The sequence below is a fragment of the Lepidothrix coronata genome, unplaced genomic scaffold, assembly GCF_001604755.1.
Source record: "Lepidothrix coronata isolate B3197 unplaced genomic scaffold, Lepidothrix_coronata-1.0 Scaffold118, whole genome shotgun sequence".
Classification (NCBI taxonomy): Eukaryota; Metazoa; Chordata; class Aves; order Passeriformes; family Pipridae; genus Lepidothrix; species Lepidothrix coronata.
In genome coordinates this window covers 309,560-337,090 of record NW_016690298.1, presented here as the reverse complement: position 1 = coordinate 337,090, position 27,531 = coordinate 309,560, and the positions used below count along the sequence as shown (strand labels likewise).

Genomic DNA, 27,531 nt, shown 5'->3' with positions numbered 1-27,531 from the left:
CTGAGAGCGGCGGCAGCGCTCCCGCGGGCGGCACCGCCGATGGACGCCTCTCTGCGCCAGGTGGGCAGCGGCGGGACGGGGACGGCGGCCGGGCTGGTCCCTGCTCAGGGCTGGGAGAGGGGGGGCCGGGTGGAGGCCGGCCGGCTGGATCGGGTCCCGGGGCGAGTCGGGCACCGGGGTGCCGCGCCCCGGGCCAGGAGCGTCCCCGAGGCCGTGGGACGCTGCGCTCCCCGCGGGCCTCGCCGCGCCCCCGCTGCCCCCTCGCCGAGGTGGTCCCGGTTGCACTTTCTCTGGAGCGCTAGGATGCGGCAGGTTTTGTCCCCGAGCGCTCCCCAGCCCGCCGTGGCACCGGGCAAGTCCGTGCGAGGGGCTGAAGGGGTTGCGGGAGCCGGAGCCCGAGCGATGCGTGGTCCCGGCAAAGCCGGCCGAGGGCTGCTTGCGGGAGGAGAGGGTTTGTCGCATGATAGTCATGGCTGCCCAGAGCCGGCTCTTTAATCCTCGAGAGCGACTTCAGAGTCCGGAGCCTGCTCCTGCCTGCGTGTGCGTGTCACGGCGCGGCTGTCGGCCGGGGCACCGGGCCGGTGAGGGGCCGGGCAGCGTGCGATGGGAGTCCCCTGCCCCTCTGTGCTCCTGCCCAGTCACCGTCACGCCGGCGGGCAGAACGGCTGCTCAGCAGCCGGACTCGTACCTGTTAGTCGCGGGCTCTGGTACCCGCCTGTCCGCGGTGCCCTCGCCGCTGTGCACACAGCCGTGCGGGGCACTGTGATGACGGGGGGAGCGAGTGACTGAACGGGAGGGGCCAGGTGCCGTACACAGCCGGGACGCCCCGAAATTCTCTCTTGCCCTTTTCCTTGCCTGAGCGTGCACAGGTTTCCAGCCCAGTCTGGTGATTCCTTTGGTTGTGAGGGGCAGGTGGGTGCAAGGCCGGGGCAGCCCTTGCTGGCCCCGTGGGTGACAGCGGGTACCTGTGGCACTGGCAGTGGGCACGGCAGGCACTGTGGGGTGACAGGGCCATCCTAAGATCTGCATCTGAGGTTTGAAAGCCTCCTGTTTGAGGCAACAGACATCTGCCCCCTCTAACCCCCGGATGGTTTCCAGGTTATTAACCCCAGTGTCTGGCCTTGTGAGTCACGGGTGCGGTGGGGAGCTAGCAGCCCCTCCCGAGCAGCCCGTAGTCAGTGGGTTGGAGCAGCTAATGGGCTCAGGCCTGCCCCCTCCCTGGTGAAGTACTTTCTTTATCAGAACAGATGTTTTCCCAGATCTGGCCCCAGCGAGGAAGGAGTGGCTGCCCTGGGGCTGTGATGCTGGGGCTGCCCCGCAGCATGCGCAGCAGCACATCGCCCAGCATCCTTCAGCCATTAACTGATTAACCTGCTGCTCCTGGAAGCCTGGGCCATCTGTATCCAATCAGATGAAGGCCAGGGTTTCCCAAAGGGCCATTTCACCAGAGCATTTTTGCCCACCCCTCTGTCAGGAGGAACCTCCCGGCCTCTTGCAACAGGAGTAGCCACCGAGGAGCCTGAAGCACCTGATGGGAGTGGGAGCTGGAAAGGGGATGCCCAGAGATGCATGTCTCTGCAAGTAGCACCCATCAGAGAACTGTCTGCTATGTCCAGCTCTACTTGTCCAGGCATGATTCTATCATTATGTAGAGAAACAGGGATTTCCAGGGAAAGACTCAGGGACAGTCCTGAAGCCAAAGTCTCTCTAAGAGTCCCACATCTATTGTAAATCACAGGCTGGAGAGCTGGAGTGAGCATGTATGGGAAAGCATCAAGCTTTGTTTTGCAGGAAAGGCCGTGGGGGTGGGAAAGAGGGAATGCTTCCCCAGAGCGGGAATGTTTGGCATTTGCTGCACCCCAGTCACTCTTCCTCTTTCTCAACGGGAGGGGGGGGGTGTTCTTGGTAGGAGGGAAAGCCTGAATAGAAGGGAGTTGCTTCACCTCTTTCTGCAGCAGCAGCAAATGAGCTTGTCCCAGGGGATGCATGTTGTCTCTTACAAGGAATAGCTTAAACCCCAGCATGCCGTTGGTCTTGCCTTAGCAGGCTCCCATGCTGTGCTTGCAGCATTTAGATACCATGCTCAGCAATGTGAGGGGTAGGTGGGGATGCCGTGGGTCTTTACAGCTCCCCTGGTTCCCCCTTCAGCAAGCTGGAGACCAAAGGAGTTCCTATTCTTTGAAATTTGTCTATGATAAGTGGCTTAGTGATGGGTTCAACCTACTTATCATCCAGGCTCTGCCAAGGGGGCAATAGTTTTGGCAGGTTGTGCCAACTTGACACTACTGAAGGGATTCCCATGTGCCGTGCCCTCCTCTGCCTGCAGACCCCAGGGACAGCGAGCTGGCAGGGTGTGTGCTGCCACCACTGTTCCCCTGCAGTGTCCCAGGTGGGCCAGATTAGAAAGACTTCATCCTCAGCAAGTAGTACAGCACAAAGATGTGCACCTCTGCCATCTGAGGTCTGCTGTGCAGCATGTCTCAGAGATGTGATGAATGACGCCTTTGCTCCAGACAGGTCTGAGTGGAGGAGCCGAGACAGTGTGTGTGCTCTGCCATCTCCTTTCTTGGCTGCTGCAGCAAGTCCTGTGCCCAGGCAGGGAGGAGGGGCCCTGGAGGCCAGGGCTGTGGCATGGTGACAGATGATGGTTTCCCTGTGTGTCTGGAGTGTGGGCAGGATGTGGGGTGACACAGAGGATATGACTCGCTCTCCAGTTCTCCCCCAAGGAGCAGGAATGTCATGGCCACAGTTAAAGGAGACACTTCTCCCATCTTGTCCTTCTGTACTCCAGTTGGAGTGACCAGCCAGCACGGTCCCATTGTCAGCCTGCACTGACCAGCAGCATCCAGTGGAGTCACAGGTGCTGTTCTCCTTCTCACGTGCCACTGGCCTAGAAATGCTGACATTTTAAGCATTTTCCTCATTGCTCTTGCAACACAAAAGACAGTTTTCCTCATTGCTCTTTTGGTGAAATCCAAAGCTTTTCTTCTGTGTTGTAAAATAAATCCCCTGAAGCTCTTAAACTTTCTCACATGCAGAGAGAAAGGCAGGGGGATTCTGTGCTCATGTCCTGCATGGCTGTGATGGTCAGAATTGTCCTCTCTACAGCTGTCATGGTCTTCACTTATTGTTCCTCATCCTTCCCATCTTTCTCTGACTATAGCCCTTCTCTTCTTTTGGCCTGGGACATCTGCCGTGGAGGTAGGGAGAGGAGCCATCTCCCCCAGGGACACATGCAGACCAAGGGGAAGTCTCAGAGTCAAGTCTGTGGAGGAGCACAAAGGTTACCCAAGTTGCCACCATGCATGCATCTGAGCTGCTTTCCTGGCCCCAAACTGAGGTGAGAAGCAATCAACTCTGCCAGGTTTCTTTTGGTCTGGCAGTTTTGCCCCAACTGCTGACTACCTGATGCAAGTGGGAAGTGCCTGGCTACTTCACAAAGCTATCAGCGAGTCTGAAAAGTGTGGCCCTTTGCCAACCACATGACACTTGACTGTATTCACTGTCCTTCAGGTGTCTAATGACTCCTTAGTCCCAGTGTAAACTCATGTGTGTAAACATTTTCAGGCAGGGTACATGGGTAAGGAGAAGAACTGAAGGGACTTGACAGTGAAAGCATCTTTGCAGTGTGGAGCCTGCCTGATCCATGGGTGCAGCAGGTACAGGACTGGTCTGATTTTTGGTTGCACATGCGATTCTCACCAGCTTTGGCTCTTGGTTGAAGCGTCTGGCTACATCATTCAGAGACCAGTGTCTGAGGGAGCCCAGATTGTGCTAAGTGGGAAGAGTTTATACATGGCATGCTGGATTAGGTTTCTCAACATCTTGTTTTGCCCTTCCCATGCTCCCTGCCATTGGGAGAAGGTGGAGTTCCTGTGAGAGAGGAGCCTGGCCAGATGTCCTGGAGAATCTATCTAGAGACTCTTGTCTGAGATGAGGGAAATGGTTCAGCTGACTTGGATGACACTGACCATGAGTGATGTGCTGTCTTCACAGATAAAAGAGAGCTGAGTTCCCATGTGTTAACAACCATTGGCTTAGGAAAATGCCATCTTGGAAAGAAAAGGTACATAGAGCATCATCTTCTTTATCAGTGAGGCTGCTCTTTAAAGGGGTATTCCAACAAAGCCTCTCTTCTCCCCTCAGGAACATGTGCTTTGTCAACTTTTCCTGACAACCTCCTCTTAGTCTACTGAGAGTATTGTGACCTCTTAGAAAAGAAGACCAAAGAGATTGGGAAGATTCAGAAATTCTGACTATTACATCCATCCTGTGTATGTAATGCTCTCTGTGTCAATACAAAAGAGAGCAATTCCTCTCTGTTTAATTAATCACTGTAGTTCAGCTAAAAAGAAGTACCACTGTCCTTGAAGATATCCATGGGGCTAGTGTAGCATGGACATTCTGAGATGCAGAATCATCTATCCCAGCTCCATCTCCCCCAAACTATTCAGAGTGATAAAGAAGCAGATGTAGGACACAAGGTTTCGACTGACGTGTTCTGGAGCAGAAATTGCAGGGAAGAAAGCTCTTGTGCCAAAGGTGACATGAAGAAGTGTGTGGTGGAAGAGAGAGAGTCCTGCTAGCTCCCTCCTTAGGGCATTCATCTGGAGCCAGGCTGCATGAGCTGCGACCTTGTCAGATCCCATCAGCAGCAAGAGGGTGGGCTGGCGCAGGCTCTCGATGAGAGTCTCCACGTGAAGCATGCCAGGTTGCCCCGGGCCAGCCTGCAGCTGCCCCATCATGGTCTCCAAAACCACCTTGTTCTGCTCTGTTCACTTCTTGCCACACTTTTATTTAACATAATAATCACAAATGTTTCTCAATTTCTTGTTTCCCATTTTGCTTTAAGTAGAATCTGCAAACTATTTAAATGTGATCATTAAGACTGAAACTTGTGAGAGTCTGGGTTTCTTGGTTATCCTCCAGTTACCCTAAACTCTGCAGTTCTGCCTCCTCATTTCCCTCTGAGATTGCCCACAGTTCAGCAGAGCTGTAGAGCCAAGTCTCAGGAAAAACACCTACGGATGGCCTGTCTGCCATACAGCACTTGGCACGGTGTCCAGGGTACTCTGAGGTCCTGTCATTAGAAATGCAATAATTATCACAGCAACTGAACTGGTGGCGGGGCCTCTCATAGGTACAGTGACCAGCATATTCAGTGAGAAGGTGGAAATTAGGGTTAGGACCAGGGTGGTGTATTAGTCCTGTTTATTCCTGTTACCTGCGTCTTGAGCCAATGATGAAGATTTGGCTGAATCACACTTTCTGGAAAGGCTTCTTATTTCTGGAGGATACTCCACTTTTTGCAGTTTCTTCAAGTGGTTATGCAACCTTGTTTTAAAATAAATCCTGCTTCATTTCTAAAGTGTCTGGCAGATCCATCCATTTTTGGGTCCTACTTTGCTTCATGAGAGTTGTTTTGTCCCAAATAACTTCTCTGTCTGTAAAAAATTATTCTCTGTCACCAAGTTGCCTCTGGGTTGCTGGCAAAGGTGAGCCAGGAGGTAGCAGAGCAGGGGTCTCAGCGCTGCTGATATCCGTGTCCTCTCAGCAGGGTGTGGTTAATTGAAGAGGAGAGGTTTGCAGCCCATGCTGGGCCACACACTGCTCCCCCCTATCAGTGTCTGGGCTAGATAGGGCAGCCCTAGCCCTGGCAAATCTACATAATGACATTAACATTTTCACAAGTACTTTTGCACTACAAGGGACCTTTCCGAATAGTAAAAATGACTGAGCCTTTTATGTTGTATCTGGAAGGCTTCTTTCTCACTCAAAGGATAAGTAAGCAGTAAACTTCCTTACTCCTGCTTATACATCCCAGACATGCATCAGCTCTTGTTTCAACCAAATGTCCTGGGAGTTTCTGCTGAGCAATTCACAATCCTCTTTGGGTCTGTGACTTTCCAGAAGACATTCCTCTGTTTGAAGTGCTCCTTGCATTCCTTCTCTCCTGATGATGACCTTTCTGTTTGGCTGTACTTTAATCCCTTTTTTTTTCAAACAAGTGGGCTGTGGAATCCACACTGCTCTGATGGTCTCATCCTTGTGGGTACTTACTTATCTACCAGATGTTGGCATCTGCTAGTACTGTCAGTGCTAGTTTTGATTTCAGGTCCCTGATGAGAATACGAAATAGTACTGACCCTGTCACTGCAGATATTTGTTAGAAACTCCTTCAATTAGTTGTGATTTTCCCTGTGCATAACAACAGTTCTGAGATCCCTTTGCTGCTGTTTGCTCAAGAACTGACTTTTACTAGAATACTGTGTTCTACATGAGCAATGCCGGGAGAGTCAATCACTGTCTTATTTCTCTCTTATGCTTGGATGCTGAGGAAGGACTCTTTTTGACTACATGTTGACTGGCACTGGAAAACGATTAAAGCCAGAGTATCCTTAAGATGAAACAGCTGAGAGCAAAACCTCTGTATTTTCCCTGGGGTCCTCAGACTAAGCAACCCATGGTTACGTGGGATAATCCTGCTATCACTGCCATTTAGGCTCTGACCCTTTCAATCCCTTGGAATTTCCTCAGCATTACCAGATTTATAAAAGATTAATATCAGTTGGTGAGAAACTTTATTGGACAGATCTCTGGGAACTCTTGGACTTGTTGATTTTTAAAATGTTTTATGTCCTTTTAATTTACTAATATATGGGAAAGCACGTCAGCATTGCAATGTGATGCAAGAGGGGTGCTTTCCAGGGATATTTGTTAAAAACTTTTGCATATCTGCATCATTACTCATAATACTGCCATCCACATCTAGTAGTTGGATGCTGCTACTAGCACATGTATGATTTTAGCTAGTAGCACCCAGTGATTTTAGAAAACAGTGAAATATGGACTCTTCTGTCTTCACTGTCTCCCACCTTCTTTCTTACATGGCTTGTTTCCCCAGTTTTTCCCCACATTCACTCTTATTTCAGATAGACTGACAGTGTATTCCAGCTCAGAGGCACTCCACTTGCTGTCTGTATGGTGTTTGAGAGAAGGACACTCAGGATGATCAAACACCAGGAAAATGTCTCACGTGAAGAGTTTAAAGAACCTGAGATTAGTTTATTAGTGAAATGACAAATAGGGGGAGACATGGCAAAAGAGCAGAAAATAATGGATGAGACAGAGAAGGTGGATTGAACTCCTCTGTTCCTCTACCTCTGACCGCAAGAAAAATGGATTTTCTGCTTCATGGTGATAAGACTGGTTTAAAAGCATACGTTTCTGTATAATGTGTGAGTAGGTGGTGGAACTCCACAAGGTAAGGAATTATTGAAATAAAGGTTGTAGCAAGATACAAAAAGGTATTGGACATAATCCCAAATTATGCATAAACAGTGCGGAAGAAATACTGTTTCAGGGCTCTCATCCGAGATTTTTACAAAAGGCATTGCATTGTGGCTTCTTGAGGCACCATGTTGGAGCTGGTGTCTTTGTGACAGACTGCTGTATCCTCATGGCTTCCTGAGGCCCTGAGCTCTAGTCTGTGAACCTTGAAGATTTCTCGACTGCTCATCAGCCCAGCCTCACCCTTGAAGCCATAGGCTGAATTTGAGAGAGGGAGGGAACTGCAAGCAGGCTGTGTCACTATGTATTTGGTGGCAAGAGGGAGAGGAGACCCAAAGCAATGTTCCTGTTGAGAGCAGGGCAGGAATACCTTTTCACTTGCTATGTTTGGAGCTGCAGGCTGGTCAGTAACAGTTTTGCTAGGGCCAGGCTGGGCTTTAGCACATGCCATGTTGCCTCCTTTCTTTCAGGGCTACAGAGATGATGTGGAAAAGCTACTGTTGCTGTGATGTGACAGGGAATACACATCTGTAGATATACATGTGAGTAACATGCCTAGGGAACAACACTGTTTTAATTCAACTTTTAGGTGGGGTAGAGCTTATTGAGAAGGCAATATGAACTTAGCTAAATTTAGTTAAGTTTTATGAACTAAATTTAGTATGCATTTTCAAGGCTGGTGAGAAGTTCTCAGGCAGTTGCAAAACCCTGTAGGACTGTTGCTTCAGCTGAGAAGGGGAGTGACTCCACTGCCCCAGTGGAATTGCAGGGGGCAGCTGATCTTAAACTGAGCCTTGAGAGAGCATACAATAAAGTCACACCTGCCTCCTCTCTGTGCACCTTATGCTCATGGCAAAGGGCAGCCCTGAAGTATGTAGAAACAGTTGGGGATTCACTCCCTCCACTCCCATGAAGAGGAGTTGGTGTGGTTGCTATAGCTGGGTAGTTGCTTCTTTGAGAAGATCAAGAATTACCTCCAAGGACCAGGCATTTCCTGTGAGATATTTGAAGTTGGGAGATGTGCTGGAGAGTGAGAAGAGAAGCTGTGCAGCAGCCAAACTGGGGGAGGAGAGAGGAACAGAACAGATGGGAGGGGGAGGCGAAAGGGGAGTGGGAAGCAGTGCACATACATCAGTGACCAGAAGTGACAAACTGCTCTTAGATGATTTAAAATGCACAAACCTTTTCCTGATATTGCTATTCTGCAAAGCTGCTGGCAGACTGAGGGCTTTGCTCCTTAATTAGTGAGGAATGGGGCTCCTAATTGGCAAAACTAGAATGAGTCATGGGCTCACTCTAGGCTGCAGCTCTGGAGCAGCAGGACCCATGGCTGCAGTCTGTGCTCAGCTCTACGAGTTGTGCTGGCTTGCAGAGGCTGCCTAGGCTCAGTGGGCTGCTGTGTGGGAACCATGGGACTGGACAGGTGCAATCCAGTCCCTTTTTGCTCTACAGTGTGTCATCCTTGTGCCTTACAAAAAGTAGACTTTTGTTTCTGTTACCCCTACCGCTGTTGAGGTTTTGTCCCTCTTCCCAGCTACTCCACATTGGCTTCTGCCAACTGAGCTGTTGTTGCTTTTGTCTCTCTTACCTATGGACTCCTGGGCTGCCCCTCCCTTTCAGCAGCTGGTCCTGGTTTTGCTGATCAGATATAACCCAGGAACTGACTGTATGGCTTCATTTCAGCCTGACATCAGAAAAACAGCAAGGTTGCATTCCTTACCATATGGGTCTAGGGTGTCAGGGACTCCCCCTCCCCACCAATATTATATCCATTAGCTAAGGCTCTTTATATCTGTTCTATCACTTATTCATGATCATCCAGATCAATCTGTTGAAAAGTGCATTTATTGAAACCTGATTCCAGCTTTGTCTGGATTGCAAGGGCCTTTCTAGCCCAGTCTCTGCCTCATGGTTTACAACCGCAAAGCCCACTGAGGAAAGAGAGCTGGCATAGCGCAGTGCTGCAAGGAGAGTCTTTTCCAAGCCTAGGAGCATATGGATCCATCGCCAGGAAAAACACAAGGCTTGGATGCCCACTGAAGAGCTTCAGTGTGCTAGAAGGACAAAGGTATGTTATGTATATAGTAGTTAGAGTTGAAAACTTCTAGCACCCATGTAGATTTTTGTCTCAGACTCTCAGTGCAGGGGTGTACATTTTTGAGACCTCTCTGCCCCTTGCAGAATGGCTGATTGGGGATAGTTACCTAAATCAAGGGACTGCAAGAGCCTCTCATAGTATTGTGTTTGTAGGTACATCTGGAGGCTGAGACAGCCATGTTCATGCACAAATAAAACATTAAAAACATCCCGTAATGGAAATAGCAGACAACTGTATGCTTGTTTCATACACTGAAAGATGTCTTCCTACCAAAAGTGCTTTTCCTCTCTGAATAACCCCTGGAAATTGATGCAGCCTTTCTGGTTGTAGCCCCTGCTGAGCATGTTACTCCTGGGAGTTGTGTAGGTTTGTGCACAAGGAGGAATGGGATTCTGAGTGCACTCAGAGAGAGGCAGCACTGCTTTCTCATCAAATTCAGCTGAGGCAGCTCATTCCTGCTTGTGTATGGGAAGAAGCTGTTTCCAGAAGAGAGAGGACATCCTGGGAGAACATGAAGATTCAAGGGTAGTCCAGAATACACAAATAAGAACAGAATATGATAACTTGTTTCTGAAGAGTGGTACATTTGTGGAGTAGGGGCTTTCTCATGTCAATCTCTGAATGTGCCTCCTGCTGAGTTGGGAGGCTCTGGAGAGGCCAAGGCACCTGCAGGTACAGAGTTCTGTATCTTGTACTCTGGAGCTTACCTTGCTGCCTTCAGTAGCTGAATAACTGATGAGGAGGATGTAGCTGGTGTCTACACACTCTAATGTCTACTGCAGTAAGAGTTGTGCACTGCCATCTGCCTCTATGCCCATTCCCTGGGTACAGCATGCAAGATCTCCCTTATTCTTTCCCTGCCAACACAGCATACTGCATCTGCTAAGATACAGGCATGCGAGTGTAAGAGAGAACTTCTGGTTTCAGACTTGTAAAAAAAGGCATAGAAGGCCAAATAAATCTGTGGCTTTGACTGATTTCTTGATATCACGAATATCAGGAAACGTTATTTATTTCTGACTCTAGGATCATATTATATGAACAGAGAAAAATGACATCATAGAGTTTACTGTCCATAGTGGAAGGCATCATGGTACGACAGTGAGCCAGTACTGATGAAACACTGCTCCTTGTATGCAAGCAACTTTATTTTCTAAATTATAACCCCATGGTGTGGGATCAGTTTTCAGGGTTGTGCTTTGCTACACACTTTGTGGCAAGGCCAGTTCATGGACAGATTGTCACTGAGGATAGGAATGAGGATGCTGGTCTCAGAGTTTGTTTAACATCCGAGTGACCTACCCTTGATATAGGAACTCTAATATGTTACTACTTTATTTGTCCTTTCAGTTCCTGCTGTTGTTGTTGCCTGTAAAAACCAAAGCAAGACCCCTAATAAACTCCTGGTAAAAGAAGAATTGGGAGGGGATGAGCTATTCTCATTATATAACGGGCTTGAGTTGACTGTATGATCACTATTCAGCCAGCTGTATTTGATTGAAAGTGGTTACACAAAATCATCACTGGTTGATGTTCCTACACTGTCTGTTAAGGTGTTCTTTTCAAATTAGTGATTGCTTGTTTCACTGTGTTAAACTGTTTTGTCTCTGGATGAGGGTGAGACCTTTTATATCCCTAACTGAAAGCTGAAGGACTTCTGTACTAGAAGAGCAGGGTGTTCCCATCCTCTGTGTTGCCTGCTGGGACCCCCGAGCCAGCAGGTCGCTGCTCTGCAGTGCTGTGCAGTGCTCTGTGCAACTGCCCTTGCTTCTCCCATGGAAGTTCAGCCTTCCTGACTGGCAGTTCATGGAAGTTTTCTGCTCAATATAATCCTTTCAACTGATCAATGAGATGTGTGGTATTGGGGAAGAGGGGAGCGAAGAGAGGGGGCAGTCTCTTTGGTGTCGCCATCTGTTTCTGTATTTAGACAAGGTTCCTTGGGGAATTTGATTTTTAGAAAAAAGGGCTGATGGAAGGAGATGCACAAAAACAAACTTGGCCTTCCAGGAAATGGGAGCTATGCTGGGCAGAAGTTACAATAATTATTTGTTTTGTGGTTCCTTTTCTGGATGTATCAGCATGATGTTCCTTTTGGAAACAACATAACTGTTGAATTTATTCTGCTAGGCAGAGGCAATTGCTGTTGTAAAAACAGCTACAACATCAAAGTAAACTGAAGTAAGTAGTTCTGGGCAGCTGAAATGCCACAGTGTCTGGTAGCTTCAGTGTGTTGCCTTCTAGTCCTTAACAGCACACAGAAGGATCTGCCATAAGCTTGTGGAGTATTGTATAAAAGAACTACATCTCCTTTTAGGAGTATTTGTCAATGCTTTTGCACATGGACTTCTGCTGGGAAAGGGGTCTGGGTCAGTCTGGACTTTCAGATAATTTCTATGTGTTGAAGATACCAGAATGATCCCATTGTTCATCTCCCTTCTTTTCCCCTTTAAATGGTATCTAATCAATAACAGTGTCCATACCCGTGGAGTGTCACTTACTTGTGTGTCAGATTAGCAACTGCATCTAGCTCCAAATTTATTTCCAAGCTCAGGGAGTGAAAAGTCTGTCTAACCTGGACCCCTCTTGTCTTCATGGACCAACCATATGAGGTGCTGTAATCATGACACACTCCTAATGGTGGGGGGTGCATGCCATGGCATTGGGGTACAGCGTGCATGGGAGGGTGCAGGCTTGTCTCCTCATTAAATTGCACTTGCTTCAGGCTCTCATCTGTGCAATCCTGGGTTACTGGTTACTGGTGAAGGCATTGAAATGCACTGTTGGGGATGTTTACTCTAAGTCTCTTAGAAAATGTTTTCTTTCATCCTGCTTTCCCAGTTGGGAACTCTAGACACAACCTTGCTGTTTTCTGACTCTTTGCTCTGTACTGTGGTGCTAGTAGGACTCTTTGGTGAAACCAGCAAAAATATTATCTTTTAACACATGTTGCTGTTCATATGTTTATGCAGAATAGTCAGAATGTGATTTGGGAAATGGATGATTTCTCAACAGCAATGTCTTGCCTAGATGCCTCAGGACACTTTGTCTCAAGCATCAAGTTTCAGAAAATGTAAGAGGATGTCACAAAGACCTCTATATAGTTCCTCAAAATCTGTATTCAATGCATGGTTTATACCAGCTCTCTGGGATCTTAAAACTTGAATCTGTAACATAAGATTAAATTTTTTCTGTTGCTATTGGTCACTGGCAATGGTGGAGTGATCTTTGCACACTACCTGTGAGTTTGGGTGCTGATCAGATGCACTGGTGCTTTTCATTCACTTGGTGAGGGGAAATTAATTTGCTTGATGTGGAAAATCTAGACCAGAACACAACAGTAAAGCTAGAATTATGTAGGCCTTTTTTAATGTCATTAAACCCAGTTCCTGTATTGGGAGGACTGGAGGTTGGCCAATAGATGTATCTTCTACAATAAGGAAAATCCAGGGTACTAAGGTGTTTAAAGTGACTCAAGTAGTTTAAAAAAACCCACCTAAACTAAAAACAAATCATTAAAAATAGAATTAGCATTCCACATTCTGTATAATGTAATATAGAAATACTATTCCATCTCTTCAAACATGATAAGCCTACAAGCAAAGAGCTAATGGTGCTGATGGGATTAAGAGGGTAAGAAGGGCTTTTATAATCAATAACTTAGGGGCAGAAAAAAAAATTAGGAAGAAAGTAGGTCTGTGAATCGATGAAAGGCAGGATGGCCTTAATATAACTCAACAGTTGAGCACTTCGGATTTTTCACTGTACTTATCTAAGGAGTGTTTATGTGATTTCTATGGGAAGACATGGAATGGATTAGTTTGCAATAACTGAAATGTGATGTGACATTTTCCCTAATTCTGCGTAATTGCAGGTCATGCTCACCCTGATTTGCATTCATGCTCCTGTTCTTTCCCTTGTACCAGGTCCCACAGGCAGACAGGGCAGAAAAGGCCAATCCAGCAAACTTTCTTTCCCTACTATTTTGGTAGGCAAGCTATGAGATTTACCTGTCCTGCAGATCCCTGCCTGTATGTTACCAGAAATCTGCCTTTTGCTTAGACTTGTCTTGAGAGACACTGAGCAGTTTAAGATGTTGTACTGTATGTGAAACCATATAAACATCAGTGCATATACACATCAGACATCAGGGCCATCATATATACATCAGTGTATGTATACATTAGAGAAACACTCAAGTAATTTCATTTACCAAAGGAAACTTTTGCAAGTGTTTGTAAACATATCTACTTAGCTGTGCCCTGATGATTTCTGAAAGTGTTTTGACTTACAATGATGCGTGGGTGTATGAAATTGTAAACATGCTTTATTTATATTTTCTATTATTATTATTGTAGCATGACTTTTAATGACCGGATATTCCAAGTTTGAAAATATTTAGACAGTCAAACCCACTATTCTGTGTGTCTGTGTCTTCCCATGATACTTTCTATAAAAATTAGTGTTTCCTTACTTTGGTTTCCACATGAAGCTGAGTAAAACTGCTTTTTCTTCTGCTCGTGTTACATTAAAAAAATCAAAACTGATTTCTCTGAAAATGTAAGTAGAACTTACTTAAAAATTTTAAGCATCTGTTGCTTAGAAGCAGCCTCTGAATAATGCAGTTTCCCCAGCTTTCCTTAGGTGTTTGCACTCCATGTGCAGATCTCACAGGCTCCAGCTCTTTGTAATAGGAGGTCTTCTGGTTTTTGCAGGGTGCCAGGGTATGGCTGCGGGAGCAGGACCAGCTGCAGCCATGCACTGTTGGCTTGTGTGCCGATGGAAACGTGCTCTTCACCTCAGATTATGGCACGGTAAGTGAAGTTTGCACGAGGCTGTAGCCTATGCCAAGTTGCAAGATGGACTTCTTGGTTTTGCATGACCATCACGTTGAAATGTATCAATTGAAATGCTGTGATTCTGTCTGAAAAGTGACCAGGCTCTGTTACAAACTATGCCAAAAGTGTAACGAAGGTTAAAAAGAGAAGATTGTTCTTCATTTGTCTGCCCACCTCACTTTTCTTGGTTTTCTTTGTGTCATCTTTGAAGGAGTTGCATTCACAGCCTAGCAAAACGATTATATTGGCTAAATGCTCCTGGGAAGGAGGCAGCTCCACCAACTAAGCAGCCCTTCCTGCCAGGATGTACTTGTTGCAAGCTGTGCCATTGTAAGAGATGTTGTGTTCACCACCGTCTGCTTCAGCAGATTTTGCCATCAGCCCTTTGGGTCAGGGACACGTGGCAGTGGCCTCCCTGTGTCAGTCAGTGGTGTAAATGCAGCAGTGATGCCCAGAACAGTTCAGCAAGGCAGTAAAGCTCTGAGAGCAGAGCTCTCTGACAGTGGTAGGAAGAAGCCTCTTTCCTGCCTGATTTCCAGCCCTGTGCTCCTTGTGGTTCCCTGGTGCATCTGCTGTAGTGCTCGTGGAATAATATTGGTAGGAAGGGATCTCTGGGGATCGTCCAAGTCCTCAGTGAGTCAGCTGGACTGGCTAACCATGGGAAAACTATCCATTGCCTTCAGGGAGGTTCTTGGTGAGTCAGACTGGTGCCTGGTTTCTGAGGAGGATGGGGAAACAGGCAGGACTGTGCCCTCCAGCAGTGAGCAATTAGATCTGCTCAGCTGTGCTGGTGAATGGGGCTCTGCAGGTGGCTGCTTTGTTACAGGAAAATGGACGGGTTTTCTTCAGCCTCTTACCTGGCAAACAAAGGAGGGCGCAGGGGGAAAGGGGATTTAGGACTCCAGTTAGTGGAGAGTCAGTGGTAGGACTGTCATATTTTTCAGTCTTCCTTTGAAAGGGCTGGATTTCAAGTCATCATTCTTTTTTAAAGATCCTGTTTTGTTTCTCAGAGATGGAAACTCACCTAGCAAACACAGATTTTTCATCTGGTTACTGTAGTCTCTCAAATTCCTTCTTGGGGATCCTTGTTTTGGAAGTGTTGGATAGTCAGTAACACATTTTAAGGGATCACAGGTACTGCAGCAGCCTCTGGAGAGACAACGAACAATGAGCATTTCTGTCACTCTCCCAGTCCTGTCTCTTCTGATATACTGCTGTGGCCTTGTAAAAGCCTCCAAACCCACCTAGCACCTCTGAAATCTACCTTAGAGCCATCTAAGGGGGTGCACCCACTGCCAGCCTGTGTCCTGTATATAGACAGGCAGAAGATAGACAGAGGATGATGCTTGATGACTCACAGGTGTAAAAAAAAAGCTGAATTTGGGGTTTTTTTCACCCATGCAATAAGAAACCATTATGCTGAAGGAGCATGTGCTTCACGGCTTATGCAGCAAAAGCACATGGTGATCATTAAAGGGCTTTCTATGTTCAGTGCCCCCCACAATAGTTGTCCTGTATGCTTCCCTTGCCTGCCAGCTTCATTGATTCATACCTGTAGGAGGGACTGGAAGTCCTACCCCAGGTGAAAACTCAGATAAAAACTTCTTCACTTTGGATTGAATGGACTGTTTGATGCCTCTGGTTTTTAGAACCCCTAAATCTAGTTGTCCTCATCTTTGCTGTGGCCCAGCATACCTGCAGCTCTTGCAGCTCTAAGGTAAGAAGTCCAGTCCTTCAAAGCTTTTGTAATTCATTTTCACTTCCTTTAAAACACCTCAAGCAATAAATCCTTCAGAAATGTGTCTTCCTAGGAGGAAAGGAGGAGCCAATGCTTACAAAACACAAGATTTGAAACCTTGATACAGACAAAACAGCCAAATGCTTTATGGATAAACGTAATTTGGATGCCAGGTGGGAGCTTTGCTTATGTGCTCAGGGTGGCACTGAGGGATGGAATTGAGTTTGAGAAGGAATCATTTCTTCCTTGCTGAGCCTGGTGAGCAGGGCTGGCAATCTCATCTTGGCTTGTTTGCTGGCCAGGTTTTGCTTTATTCCTAACCATTGCAGGGGCTTGGAGAGAGTCATGGTCATTTTGTTCTGACTGTGGGCTAAACCTGAAGCAAAATAAGTTTCTCACTGGGAAGAGAGTAGAAATCTTTGGCTGTGTTGTGAGGTGCCTGTTAGACTGAAAGCTGATTGTTTTCCTTCCCAAATAATAAAGATCTCCTTATTGACACCTATAACTTTGTGTTTTACATATTAGCTTGTTGGAAAAGGGAAACTCCAGGGGCAACTTTGCTGAGAGATCAGTTTGTCTGAGCTCTCACTTGCTTCAGGAAAAATCAGCTATCATATTCAGCTCAGTAGTGCTGAATGACATTCTAGCATGCCTTGCCTGGAACAAGATGGTGGAAAGGATCTTCCAAACTGCTCTCCTGCTGCATTTCTAGAAGGGTCCAGAAGTGAGCAGGAGGGTAACAAAAGCTTCCTTACTGGGACCCTAAATGTGGAGCATCATCCTGTTTGTGTCTCAAATCTCTGAACTCCTTGAAGAAAGCCACTTTGACACAGTCTTGGGAACAAAAAACCACTATGTGTCTGTCTCCAGGACAGTGGATGATCCCTGCAGCCTGTTGGTGATACAGAGACTGGAAACTACTCTCTACCTTGGAGGACAGAGAGTAAATTAATTGTCAGCTTTCTCCTGGTGCAGGGAAGATCTGAAAACTCTTCCACGTGTCACAAATGCCTCGCAGAGGCACAGAGACATCACCTCCCAAACCTCAGTAGGGCTGGAGGCCCCAGCCTCTGCCTGAGAAAGGGTGAGCTGCTAGAGGTGCAGTGATGTGCAAGGGCATTATGTGAACCTCTGCAGCCTCAGGGACAGACAGGTGACATCTTGGCCTTGGCTAGGATGTCAACGTGGCATCAGATTGCTCCTCCAGGGAGTATATTTCACCTCTGCAGTGTTTCTGTCCAGAAGGTACCAGAATCAATGCTCCTAATACAGCTTTATTGCAGTCCTGCCAGAGCACCTGCTTAACTCTTTATGGATATTGGACCAGACTTCTTTTAGAGAGGGATGACTGAATAACACCAACCAAGTGGCTCAAGACAGGTTTAACAGGTGATTAGCTAACCCCTACTAATTATTTACTTGTGTATTTAGGACTCCTGTTGCTCTTCAAGGTTCCATTTTCTGCCACACTGTCCACAGGAGCAATGAAACAAGCTCTGACCCATCAGTTTTCATGCACAGCAGCCTCTTGGCATAGGGGCTGCCAGCTGCCTGATATCTTTTAGGACACTTGTCCACTCAGCTTTTTCTCTAAATGTTTTCTTAATGTTTCTCTTCTGGCCCAAATGGCCACAAGGGCTGACAAAGCAGTGGTAAATGAGTAAGTGCCAGGCAGATGTAAGGAAAGATCACGTCATGCTGTTTTTTACTTATCCCCTTCCAAAATTTGTCCAAGTCATCAGAGAAGAGAGAACCAGGGTTGTTTGCTGCCTCATAGTTTGGAAGTGATTTTGTTCCTGACAGACTCCAGTTCATGTTATGCATCTGCAGCTTGTACTCTCTCCTGAATTTAGTTGTCCCATTATCCCTTCCCACTCCTTCAGTTTTCTTGTGAAAGTGCCTGAGGTCTCTGCTCTGAAAAGGGAAAAAAAAATGCGTTTTTTTCCAGGCTATGCTAGCAGAGTTCCTGCTGCTGGCAGTCATACCCCTCTGATACCCAGGTGCAGAATTGGCATGGCAATGACCAGAGAGGCCTGGAGAGAGAGCCTGTCTTCTGGACCGGGCTTTGTTCTACACTGTTCATTAACATGAACTATGTATTTTTGAAAGTCTCCTGGTTGGTGAAAAAAATTGGGCTGTGGTGCAGTCTACCAGTGGAAGATACCAAGCCCTTGCCACATTAGATGTGACTGGGCAGACCTGGGATGAACACACCTGGGGAGCGAGCCTGCTTCTCCCCAGCTCCCTCCAGGACCAGAGCTGCTTTTCAGTTGTGCAGGCATCATGGCAATCTCATAAAAGGATGCTGTGCTGGATTATTCTTGCCCTGCACTGGCTCAGAGCCCAGAAGGGGTGTTTGCTGGGCACCTGCAGCGTGCTGCAGTGTGAGCGCCCTGCGAGGGACTCGCAAGGGTGGCTTGCTGGAGGGGGCAGGGTGACCTCATTCTGTCTGCAGCCTGCAGCTGCAGAGATGGCCTCTCCTTAGCAGTTACAGCAGCCTGAGCACACCAGAAAAGCAGGCAGGAGAAAGCAGTTAGATCAATGCTATAGATCATGGTTCCTTCTCTGTGGAGCCTGTCAGTTTCTTGCTGGCACTCAGGAGGACTGAGAAGCAGGGATGGAAATGAGGTAGAGACCAGAGCCCCAGAAGGGAAGGAAAAACCCAAGTTTCTTTGGAAGGGTTACCGTGGACCAGTTTCCTTCTCTAGGCTGCCTATATGAAGTCTCCCATCTGTCTATCTTGGGTCTTACCATCTAGAACAGCTTTGGATGCTGGGTGGGAGATGGCACATGGTTGAATCCAAGAGTGGGAAGCAACTGAAATAACTTTTGTGAAATGCCAGCATCGTGCTTGAGGAGGAGGAAAGGAGGGCTGGGATGCGCCTGTGGTGGAGGGGAACAGTCACATAATCTCAGCTGTGTTGAAAGGGAATGAAGAAGATGACCTGATAAATGAAGAGTGGGTTATTGAGGAGGAGGAAGCTCTAACAGGAAGAAGGGTGCAGCAATTGAGGCAAGAAGAGTGCAACTGCACAGAGAGAGAAGTGGGTACTTCCCAGAGCAGTGATAGAATTTAATAGGTGTCACTGTACAAATATTTTGAAAGCTGTATCATATACGTACATGCCAGCACACACAGAGGATGTCACTACTTTATTTGGCTTCTCATCTGCTTTCTTTTCTTTGCTCTTGACATGATAACCTCTCCCACATGCTCTCTGGCTGCCTCTACAGTGAATGCAGGGCCAAACCTGGAATGTAAATAAGCTTTGCCTCTACTTCCCCACAGTCAGAGACATGATCCCATCTGTGTTTTTTGTGAAAGACTGTTCCTGGTCTCATGGGAGCAGTTGCCATCAATATTCACAGTCATGAGTGGGGTATGTAATACCTGTGCAACCTAGTACAGCTGGAGGCTGGTGTCCTGTTCCTGTTCAGGAGTTTTCAGTGGAAATCAAGTAACCTTGCACTGATTTATCCTCATCAATAGTGAAGGTGAGAGATTGACTCTTTGGCAAAAGAAGGGAGTATGCTGTATGGTTTCTAGCCAAAGTGCTCAAATAGGTAGGGACAGGAATGGAAGGATACCAATAAGAGGAAGGATCCCTAAAAATAGGGAGCAGACCTGGGCCTTACTCATTTCATTTTCCAGTGCCAAAGTATAAAGGTGCATGTTTCTGATAAGAGATCAGACCATGTGCCCAGGTATCATGACCTTATCTGTCCTTTTCCCCATTCTTCCAGGTGTTCCAGTACCCCAAGGCCTCCCTTTCCAGGGAAAAGGTCTTGCCGATGCACCAGACCAGCACTGATGGCGTAGAAGACATGTCCATGCTGGGAGATCTGCATGAAGCTGCCATCCTGCTTAACCTGCACCAGCGCTACCAACAGGGTAACATCTATGTAAGTGCGCAGGCTGGGCAACATCCCTTCTGGCTAATGGTTTTTGTTTAGCTTCAGGGCTGCCACTTTGCATGTGAAATACTGATGTTAGCCATCTTTCTTGAGTATTGTTTCATGTGGATAGGAATTGGAGGGGATTTTCTGCCTTGCCAGCTCTATCATCCCTGTGAGATACTACCGCTACCACAAGGGCCTCTTTGCATCTATTGAAGAACTTCCAAAACATGAATGCAAACCTGTTGCCTAATTCTTCTGCTTTTACATGCAATTGTGCCTATTTTAATTGCTCTGCTCTCCTTGCACTCAAGGCATCTCCTAATTTCCCTCTCAGGCCCTCAGGAAGGAGACAGGTGTCAGGAAAGGGACTTGTGAGGAAAAGCACACATGGGACGAGGCATCCCTGGAGTGCTGGGATGGCACACTGCTCCATGAGACTTGGAGAGGACAAGAAGAATATATTACAAAGACTGCCTTACCTTGCTTTATTCTTACCTTTTTTGTCCATGCTATGTGCACACAGAATTTTTCAGATTATGACAAAAAATGTAAATCTCTTTCTGTGTTGCATAGCAACTGTTATCAAGACAACCAGACCATGTGCACCTGTATTCCAGGAAATTATCAGTAAAGTGACCCTGTTTCTGAACCATCTTCTGCACTGGATGCAGAAATTCTCTCTCTCTTTTTTTTTTTTTTTTTGCTGTAGGCCCCCTTGCCTGTTACCTATCAACACAGCCTTGTGACCCTGTGACAGTACCCACATGCACACACTATTTTGATGTCCCATGTCCTTGCTGCTCTTCTTATCCTGTGTTTGACACATGCTATGTGTCTGTGTAGCTCTTGGCCCATTTGAGTATATCCCTCCTGTTTCCTCTTCCTCACATCTTAAAATGCAGGGCAGGATTCTCTTCCTTTTCTATCTCCACCTTGTCCCAGAAATGCCACAACACCAGCACTGGGACAGTGTCACAGCAGCTATATCTCCTTAAGCCTTTCCTCTAGCTCTGATGTGTCATTCCTTCTCTTATTCAGCATTAGTTCTATGCCTTCTCCATCCCTGCATAAAGGTGTTAAAGTTTAACACCTTTACACTGCATTTTTTGCCTTTGCATAGTGCATGAATGTCAGCTGTGTACTTCTCGTCTGAAATTTTTGGAGATGTATGAAGGGGCCTGACCTATGCAACATGTTCAGCACTGGGAAGAGCCCTGCAGTGAAGCACTGTAAGCCCCACCTCAGAGTGGGACTGTATTTGGGTATGTTTGAGCACTCTCTGACCTAGAGGACACCAAACCATACCAATGCTGTTTTGCATTTCTACAGCACAGACGTTAATATTGCACTTACCTTATCACTCTTTTTGGCATAGCCCAGCTGCATATAGTTTTCATTCAAGCAGAAATTGAGAATGTCAGCTGTAGTGCCACCTAATGACTTGCAATGCTCTGTGAATACCATGAATGGTGCAGGGCTGCAGTTCATCTAGTATCATCCTCAGCAGTCTCGACAGATAGAACATAGTAGGCTGAAGTTGCAGCTGAAGCTGTGCTGAGAGGAGTTATGCCTATCAGTCAGGGACAAAAATATTTGGAAGAAAATCGGAGAGATCAGAAGTAGGTGAGAAATATAATTTTCTGGAAAACAAAGATCACCTGTAGGAATGGGTAACCTGGAATACTGATAACTAGTATTAAAAATAAGTACATAATAATAAAAATAATTAACGAGAGGATGGACAACTGAGAACAGGAAGTGGACAGCTGCTGTGAAAAAGTGCAGCTCTGAGCTGTATGCCTAGAGGCATCCTACCATGAGCTCCTAAAGGTGATTCTTTCTGATAGAGAGTGTAGGTAGCAGTATATCTAGACTAGTGCGATGTCCATAATTGATTTACTACAGCAGTAGCTTTTGTTTTCCAGATAAATACTATTCAAGCTCTACCCAATTGTTTAAGGAAATTATGTGAGCACAGCAACAGCCTGCAATTTTAGGTGTGCATCTTCCCCCTTCATTCTTGCAATTCCTGTATTCTTTAGTAAAAGTAGACCCAACATAATGTGAGTGATGTAGAAGTAAGCCAGGGGCCGTACTGCCCCATTTTGTGCTGTCCTGAGCAATCCATGCCTAATGATTCAAGTAGGATTTATTGTCTTGAGAAGTAGACATGCCACATGCAGTTTGTCCTGCTTTGGAGACTTCTTTGCTAATAGAGTAGCCGGTATGTACGTAGTTGATGCAAAATGCTACTGCTGTTAAAAACTGTGGATATAAATTGTCGATAAGGGAATGCAGGTGATGAGGAGACTGCAACTGGAGATGGAGGAGTTTCCTAGAAACACCTTTGAAAGAGATGGCTGTACTGGAAGAAGTTCTGGAAAGGACTTTTCAGCAATTCTCTGGAAAGGAGCTCTGTTCCTTGGGGGAGCTGAAACTAGACTGGGAAATGCAAAATGAAGCATCTGAGAGGAGAAGATGCTCTGAAGGTCTGGGAGAAGAGTTAGAATGAACATCTCTGTCTTACAGTCTCTGGACAATGTCTGTTCCTCAACTGCTTGTACAATGCTTTGTCCCCAGTCCATGTTTTCTCACTCGATGCTTTCCTCTTTCCCTCCCCCTGTCTGGCCAAAGATCATCTGCTGCTTATTGCTTTTATCACCAATGAATTATATTTCTACCCATAGAGGTCCATGTCAGAGGGTCCTCAGGACTTAGTTCTATGATAGCCTGTTCATACTGATAATGCAATTTGGCCTAGGAGATTTTTTTTTTCCCTGATGATCTCTGATTGCTGCTTTAATAAATGAGTTTTAAATATTTTGGTGACTACAGCATCTTATCTGTCTGGCTTCTGGCTTCAGCCACTTGGCATCGCTGTGGCCCCAGATTTCATTTGGCAGGATGCATCTTTCTTGTCACCAAGTGTTTCATTTACAGCTTCTCCAGTGGATGCATTCGAATTCTTTTATATGTATGTGGTGACTCATAGTTCATGATTTGGAAATAATACTAGATGTTGTGCCTTACCACAAAGCTTGGCACCTACTGCAGCAATCTAAGCGTTTCCTGCATCACCTCTGCTAAGAATGGATATTCTTGGAGTAGAGCAGTCCAAGATGTCCCTGTGAGGGAGGCCACTGCTCTAGCAGCAGGATTTCAGATGGATGTTGACCATATTACAGAGCCATTGTTAGCAGAGAGGAGGCACCAATGCTCTGAACTGAAGCTCTGAGAATAACTGGATTTGAGCTGGTTGGCTGAACCGAAAAAGTCATGCCCCAAAAAACAAAATTAATTTCCTTCTGACTTCACAATATAATACATTTGAAATTCAATATTGGGCTCTAGGTACTTTATTTTAAATCTTACTACCTCTTTTTTGAACTGTGAGATTTTCAAAATAAATATTTTCAGAATAAAATGTTTAGAAAATGTAGAAATGTTTTGACTTGAAATCCAGAGCTTCATCTTCAGCTGTCAATTTTGATTTGGTTTACAAAATGATTTAAGCTGCTCCAAACAGCATTTTTCAGCAGAAGAAAAATTATATGCTGTAGTGGTTCTTTGCACATGTATGTGCATGTGTGTGTGTGTGTCTGTGTCGCACCTCTTTGTTGAGGTGGTTCTTGAACCCTCCCAAGCCCCCTCCACTTAAGACTGTGTATAGGGGCATTGAAGGTGTCTCCTGAGACTCCTTCAGTCCTGGCTGTGCTGTTCCGCTTCAAGCACAGCAAGATAGATGGGTATGAAGATGGCTTCATGTTCTTAAATTGTGTAAGCCTAATTTAGCAAAGATAACAGGATAAGAATGTTATATTGTAAAGCAGCAAAATTCAGAGTGCCCCATCCATACCCAATTGTGCAGCCCCTTCCCTGTGGTTTGACATTTTTTGCCAAACTGGGGAGCTCTCTGCCGAAGCTCAACATCCTTATATAGGCTCTCTCCCTTCACCGTGAGTTATTTCAGGGTCTGGGTTTGTCATGATCTTTTTATTTTTTTTCCAGGAGCTTTATTTCCTTGCTGTGTTTTGTTTTCTCCCCCTAGACAAACATTGGTTCCATCTTGGCATCAGTAAATCCCTACAAACCCATCCCTGGTCTGTACAGTGTGGATGCCATAGACCTGTACAGACAGCACCGGCTGGGTGAGCTGCCTCCCCATATCTTCGCCACCGCTAACGAGTGCTACTGCTGCTTGTGGAAGCGTCATGACAGCCAGTGTGTTCTGATAAGGTTAGAAATGAAGAACCGGCTACTCCCTCGCTGCATCACACGCCTTGCTCCCGCTGTTCCATTTTCATTGGCATCTGCCTAAATATCCACACCATCCCTCTTCTGTGCTGTGGGTGGGATGGTCATCAGCTCTGTCTGTCCTGGATTTGTAAATGAAATGTATGTTTTTTCCTAACAGTGGAGAAAGTGGAGCTGGAAAGACTGAGAGCACCAAGTTGCTGCTGAAATTCTTGTCAGCCATGAGCCAGACCTCCCTTGGGGCCCCTGTGTGTGAGAAGAGCACTCGCGTGGAAGAAGCCATCCTGGAAAGCAGGTACAGTCCACCCTCATGGGCACCCAACGTGCTGAGTCAGCCTGCCTTTGGGGGGCCCTGCCTTTGGGGGGCCCTGCCTTTGGGGGGCCCTGCCTTTGGGGGGCCCTGCCTTCTGAGCAGCCGGGCCATGGATGGAGCCAGACCTGAGTAGTGAGGATCACAGAGCTGAACGGTGTCACGTCAGGGAAATGCGAAGGTTGCGGTCTTGCCGGGATGCCTCACCTGGCTGCTCTCCCAGCTGTCCACGGATGGATTAGGCTTCTTTCCAACAGCAACATAGGGTGTGCATGGCAGCCAGAGAATTAATGCTCTACCTCTCGGTTGTGGATGTCCTCACAGTGAGTGTCTGTCATGCTCTGATTCCTGGTCTCCTTCATTTGCCCCTGCTCTCCCCTGGCCTCCATGTGTTTCAGGTTGCTGGAATGTCTTGCCCTCAGGGGTCCCATGGGCCTCCTTGCAGCTCTCCTGCTGTCCAGGCAACTGATATCATGGAGAACATCCATGGAAGCTGTAAGGGGCCCCGGGTGGTCTCGACTGGAGCTGGCACCAGGGAACAACCAACACCCACCTAAACCTTGGCAGGGCATCAGGCAGGCAGGGAAGCACATGGCAGCTAGATCAAACATGTCTGGGAGAGAAGTCAGCAGCCATGAGGGGATGGAGACATGCTTTGGGGGAAATCCTTCATGCCGAAAGAGGTCGTGACACCCCTGAGGGACCATGGCCCATGCAAGGGCAGGGACACCCCTGAGGGACCATGGCCCATGCAAGGGCAGGGACACCCCTGAGGGACAGGTGACCCACACTGGAACAGGTACATGAAGGAAAAAAGTGTCAGAAAAACCTGAAGAAGCAAACCGCAGCTGAGGAAAAGCATTAAGAGACAAAAAGAAGCAGAGAAAACAAGGAAGTAGAGTGACAGAGAGAAGTAGTCCTGTGTGTGTGTCCCCAGGTTCCTGTGCTGCCTTGGGGGAATTTTGAGGGACTGGATGTAACCTGAGGTAAAAATGAAAGCTGAGGCTAAGAAAAGGAGGTCAGTAGGTGTTTGACTTTAGGTAAGCCTGGGGAAGAGGGAAGAAGAATGTTTAATTCAGTGGCTGTCTTATTGTTTGTGTCCTCCTTTCTTTAATACCTGAATTCTATTTAATAAATTAAATTAAACAAAATTTCTCAGCACAAGACTGTCTTACCTGTGACTGGAGAACCTTGCTGGGGGTCCTGCAGTTTGATATTGCCAAGGCTGAGATTGTAGGTTGGTCCTAGCTGGAGCCTGTGATAGTTGCAGAAACCTCCAGAGGAGTAAATCAGATATCTGCAACAGGATCTAATAAGAATAAGTTGGAATCCTTTGAACTATCTGTGTGAAAGTGACTTGCATGCAAGTGGCATATTTCAGGGCTCAGAGTGTAGAGAGAAAGAATGTTTCCTGGAAGATGGTGATGCAGAAAAGCTACAGGGAACTGTGGTGAAAATAGCCTAAGCAGACCTGCAGTGTGTAGTATGGCAGCTGTGAGAGCATTGTGGGTTTTAGGATCCTTATAAGCAGAGCAACATTGAGCAGAAGGGCTGTTGCCCTTGGACTTGCTGCTTGAGAGACTGTTGTTGGATGATTTATACTTTTCAGGTGTGCACATTTTACCAAGGATATAGGCAAATTGCAAAAAGCTCTGAAGTGCAGTACAGTCATGACTCAAGATCTGCAAAATCTGCTTTAAGGCAAGCAGCTTAGAAGGCTCAAGCATGCTTAGCAGTTAAGTGGTAACTTGACAGTGATCCAGAGAGCTTAGGATGGTGGATAGGTGATTCCTGAGTCTGTAAGATGACACAGCTGTGAGCTGGAGTGAAGTAAGAGCTTGTGACCTGTTCCGTGTACGTCTCTAGTGCTACGTGAGCTATTGCAATGAGAGTGCAAGAGAATTTGATTTGTCACCTTTTCGCTGAAGACGAGAAGCTGAAGGCCTGGCCCAGACCCAGAAGCTGCTGCCACTCCTATGAAGCCTACTTTGTGTTTGGGGTTCAGCTTCACTTGCTCTGCCACTGGCCCTCCTCCGGTTGGCTTATGGTGGATTTTCATGCTTGCAGCCCAGCACATACCAAGGAACAATACCAGCCCAGCACATACCAAGAACCAAGGAATTCTTTCTCAATTTCAGACAGCATTACAAACAAAGTGTTCCATCAGCTTTCTATCACTTGCTTGTGTTGTAACATTCAGGCTTGGTGTATTTCTCATAAATCAGGCTCTGAAAACTCTTTTGGCACTTTTTTTCTTTCTTGAAAATCTCCATTAGTTCATTAAAAATTCCGCTAACTTTCAGCTTTTTTTTTTTGCTTGCTTCACTCTGAAGTTCCCTTCTCCATGTTGGGTGCCACTGCTGACAGCATAGCCACCTTTCCTGTTATTCATCCCCCCAAGTCTTCAAATCTTCCTTTTTTGTTGTCAACTGTGCATCTCAATACTGAAGCTGCATATGGTGCAGTATTTCTAAATTCCAGACTTTGCTTTCTGCTGCTCCATTGAAACTGGTCCCCATCATTCTGAATCCTGGAGCACACCCTGCCCACATCCAGCTGAGCAGCCAGCATCATCTTCCTGATGTGCTGCTCCTCCTCACAGTTTGCTGCTGCATCAAGTGCCACGTTGTGATGTGCTGCTGGTGTGGGCAGATTGCTCGGCCCAGGCATCTGCCCTCATTCCCGACTGAACCAGCTCACCCTCACTGCTCTGCCTTGCAACTGCTGCCAGCCTCAGACACGCATCTGCTTATTTTCTTCCCTATGTCTGAAAGGCTTTAGCACTCATATACATGAGCCCATTGCCAAACTAAACTGTAAAGATATTTCCTTGTGTTTTTCTTATCTATTTTAACATGATTTACAGCCATAAAGATTGGCAGGCTGGTTCCTGCACTCTCACTGCAACTATGGTGGTCACATAACATAACTCTGCCCTCCCTTTTTCTGGCTCTCCCCATTAAACTGGTTGATTCATAGCATTGGTTTGCTCAGTGGGATATTCCTGTGCAATGTCCTTATTTACATGCTTGTTTTGGAGTTGTGGGTGTTGGAGTTCAGATTCTCCAGGGCAAGGAACTTACCTCCTTACAAATTTCTCTAACTG

The 27,531-nt window shown here is 46.6% G+C and overlaps 1 protein-coding gene across 2 annotated transcripts in view; it reads left to right on the top strand.

Moving 5' to 3' along the window:
* Positions 1-27,531, top strand: part of LOC108502421 (unconventional myosin-X-like) — a 90,899-nt gene continuing 63,368 nt past the window's right edge. The window contains exons 1-5 of one of the 2 annotated variants that reach the window (XM_017825350.1): positions 1-60; positions 14,101-14,199; positions 19,706-19,864; positions 23,910-24,097; positions 24,276-24,410. In XM_017825350.1, coding sequence (XP_017680839.1) covers positions 40-60; positions 14,101-14,199; positions 19,706-19,864; positions 23,910-24,097; positions 24,276-24,410 — 602 coding nt within the window. In that variant the 5' untranslated portion in view covers positions 1-39. Of the gene's footprint in view, positions 61-14,100; positions 14,200-19,705; positions 19,865-23,909; positions 24,098-24,275; positions 24,411-27,531 lie in introns of those variants that run through there. The other variant, XM_017825351.1, reaches the window with a different exon arrangement.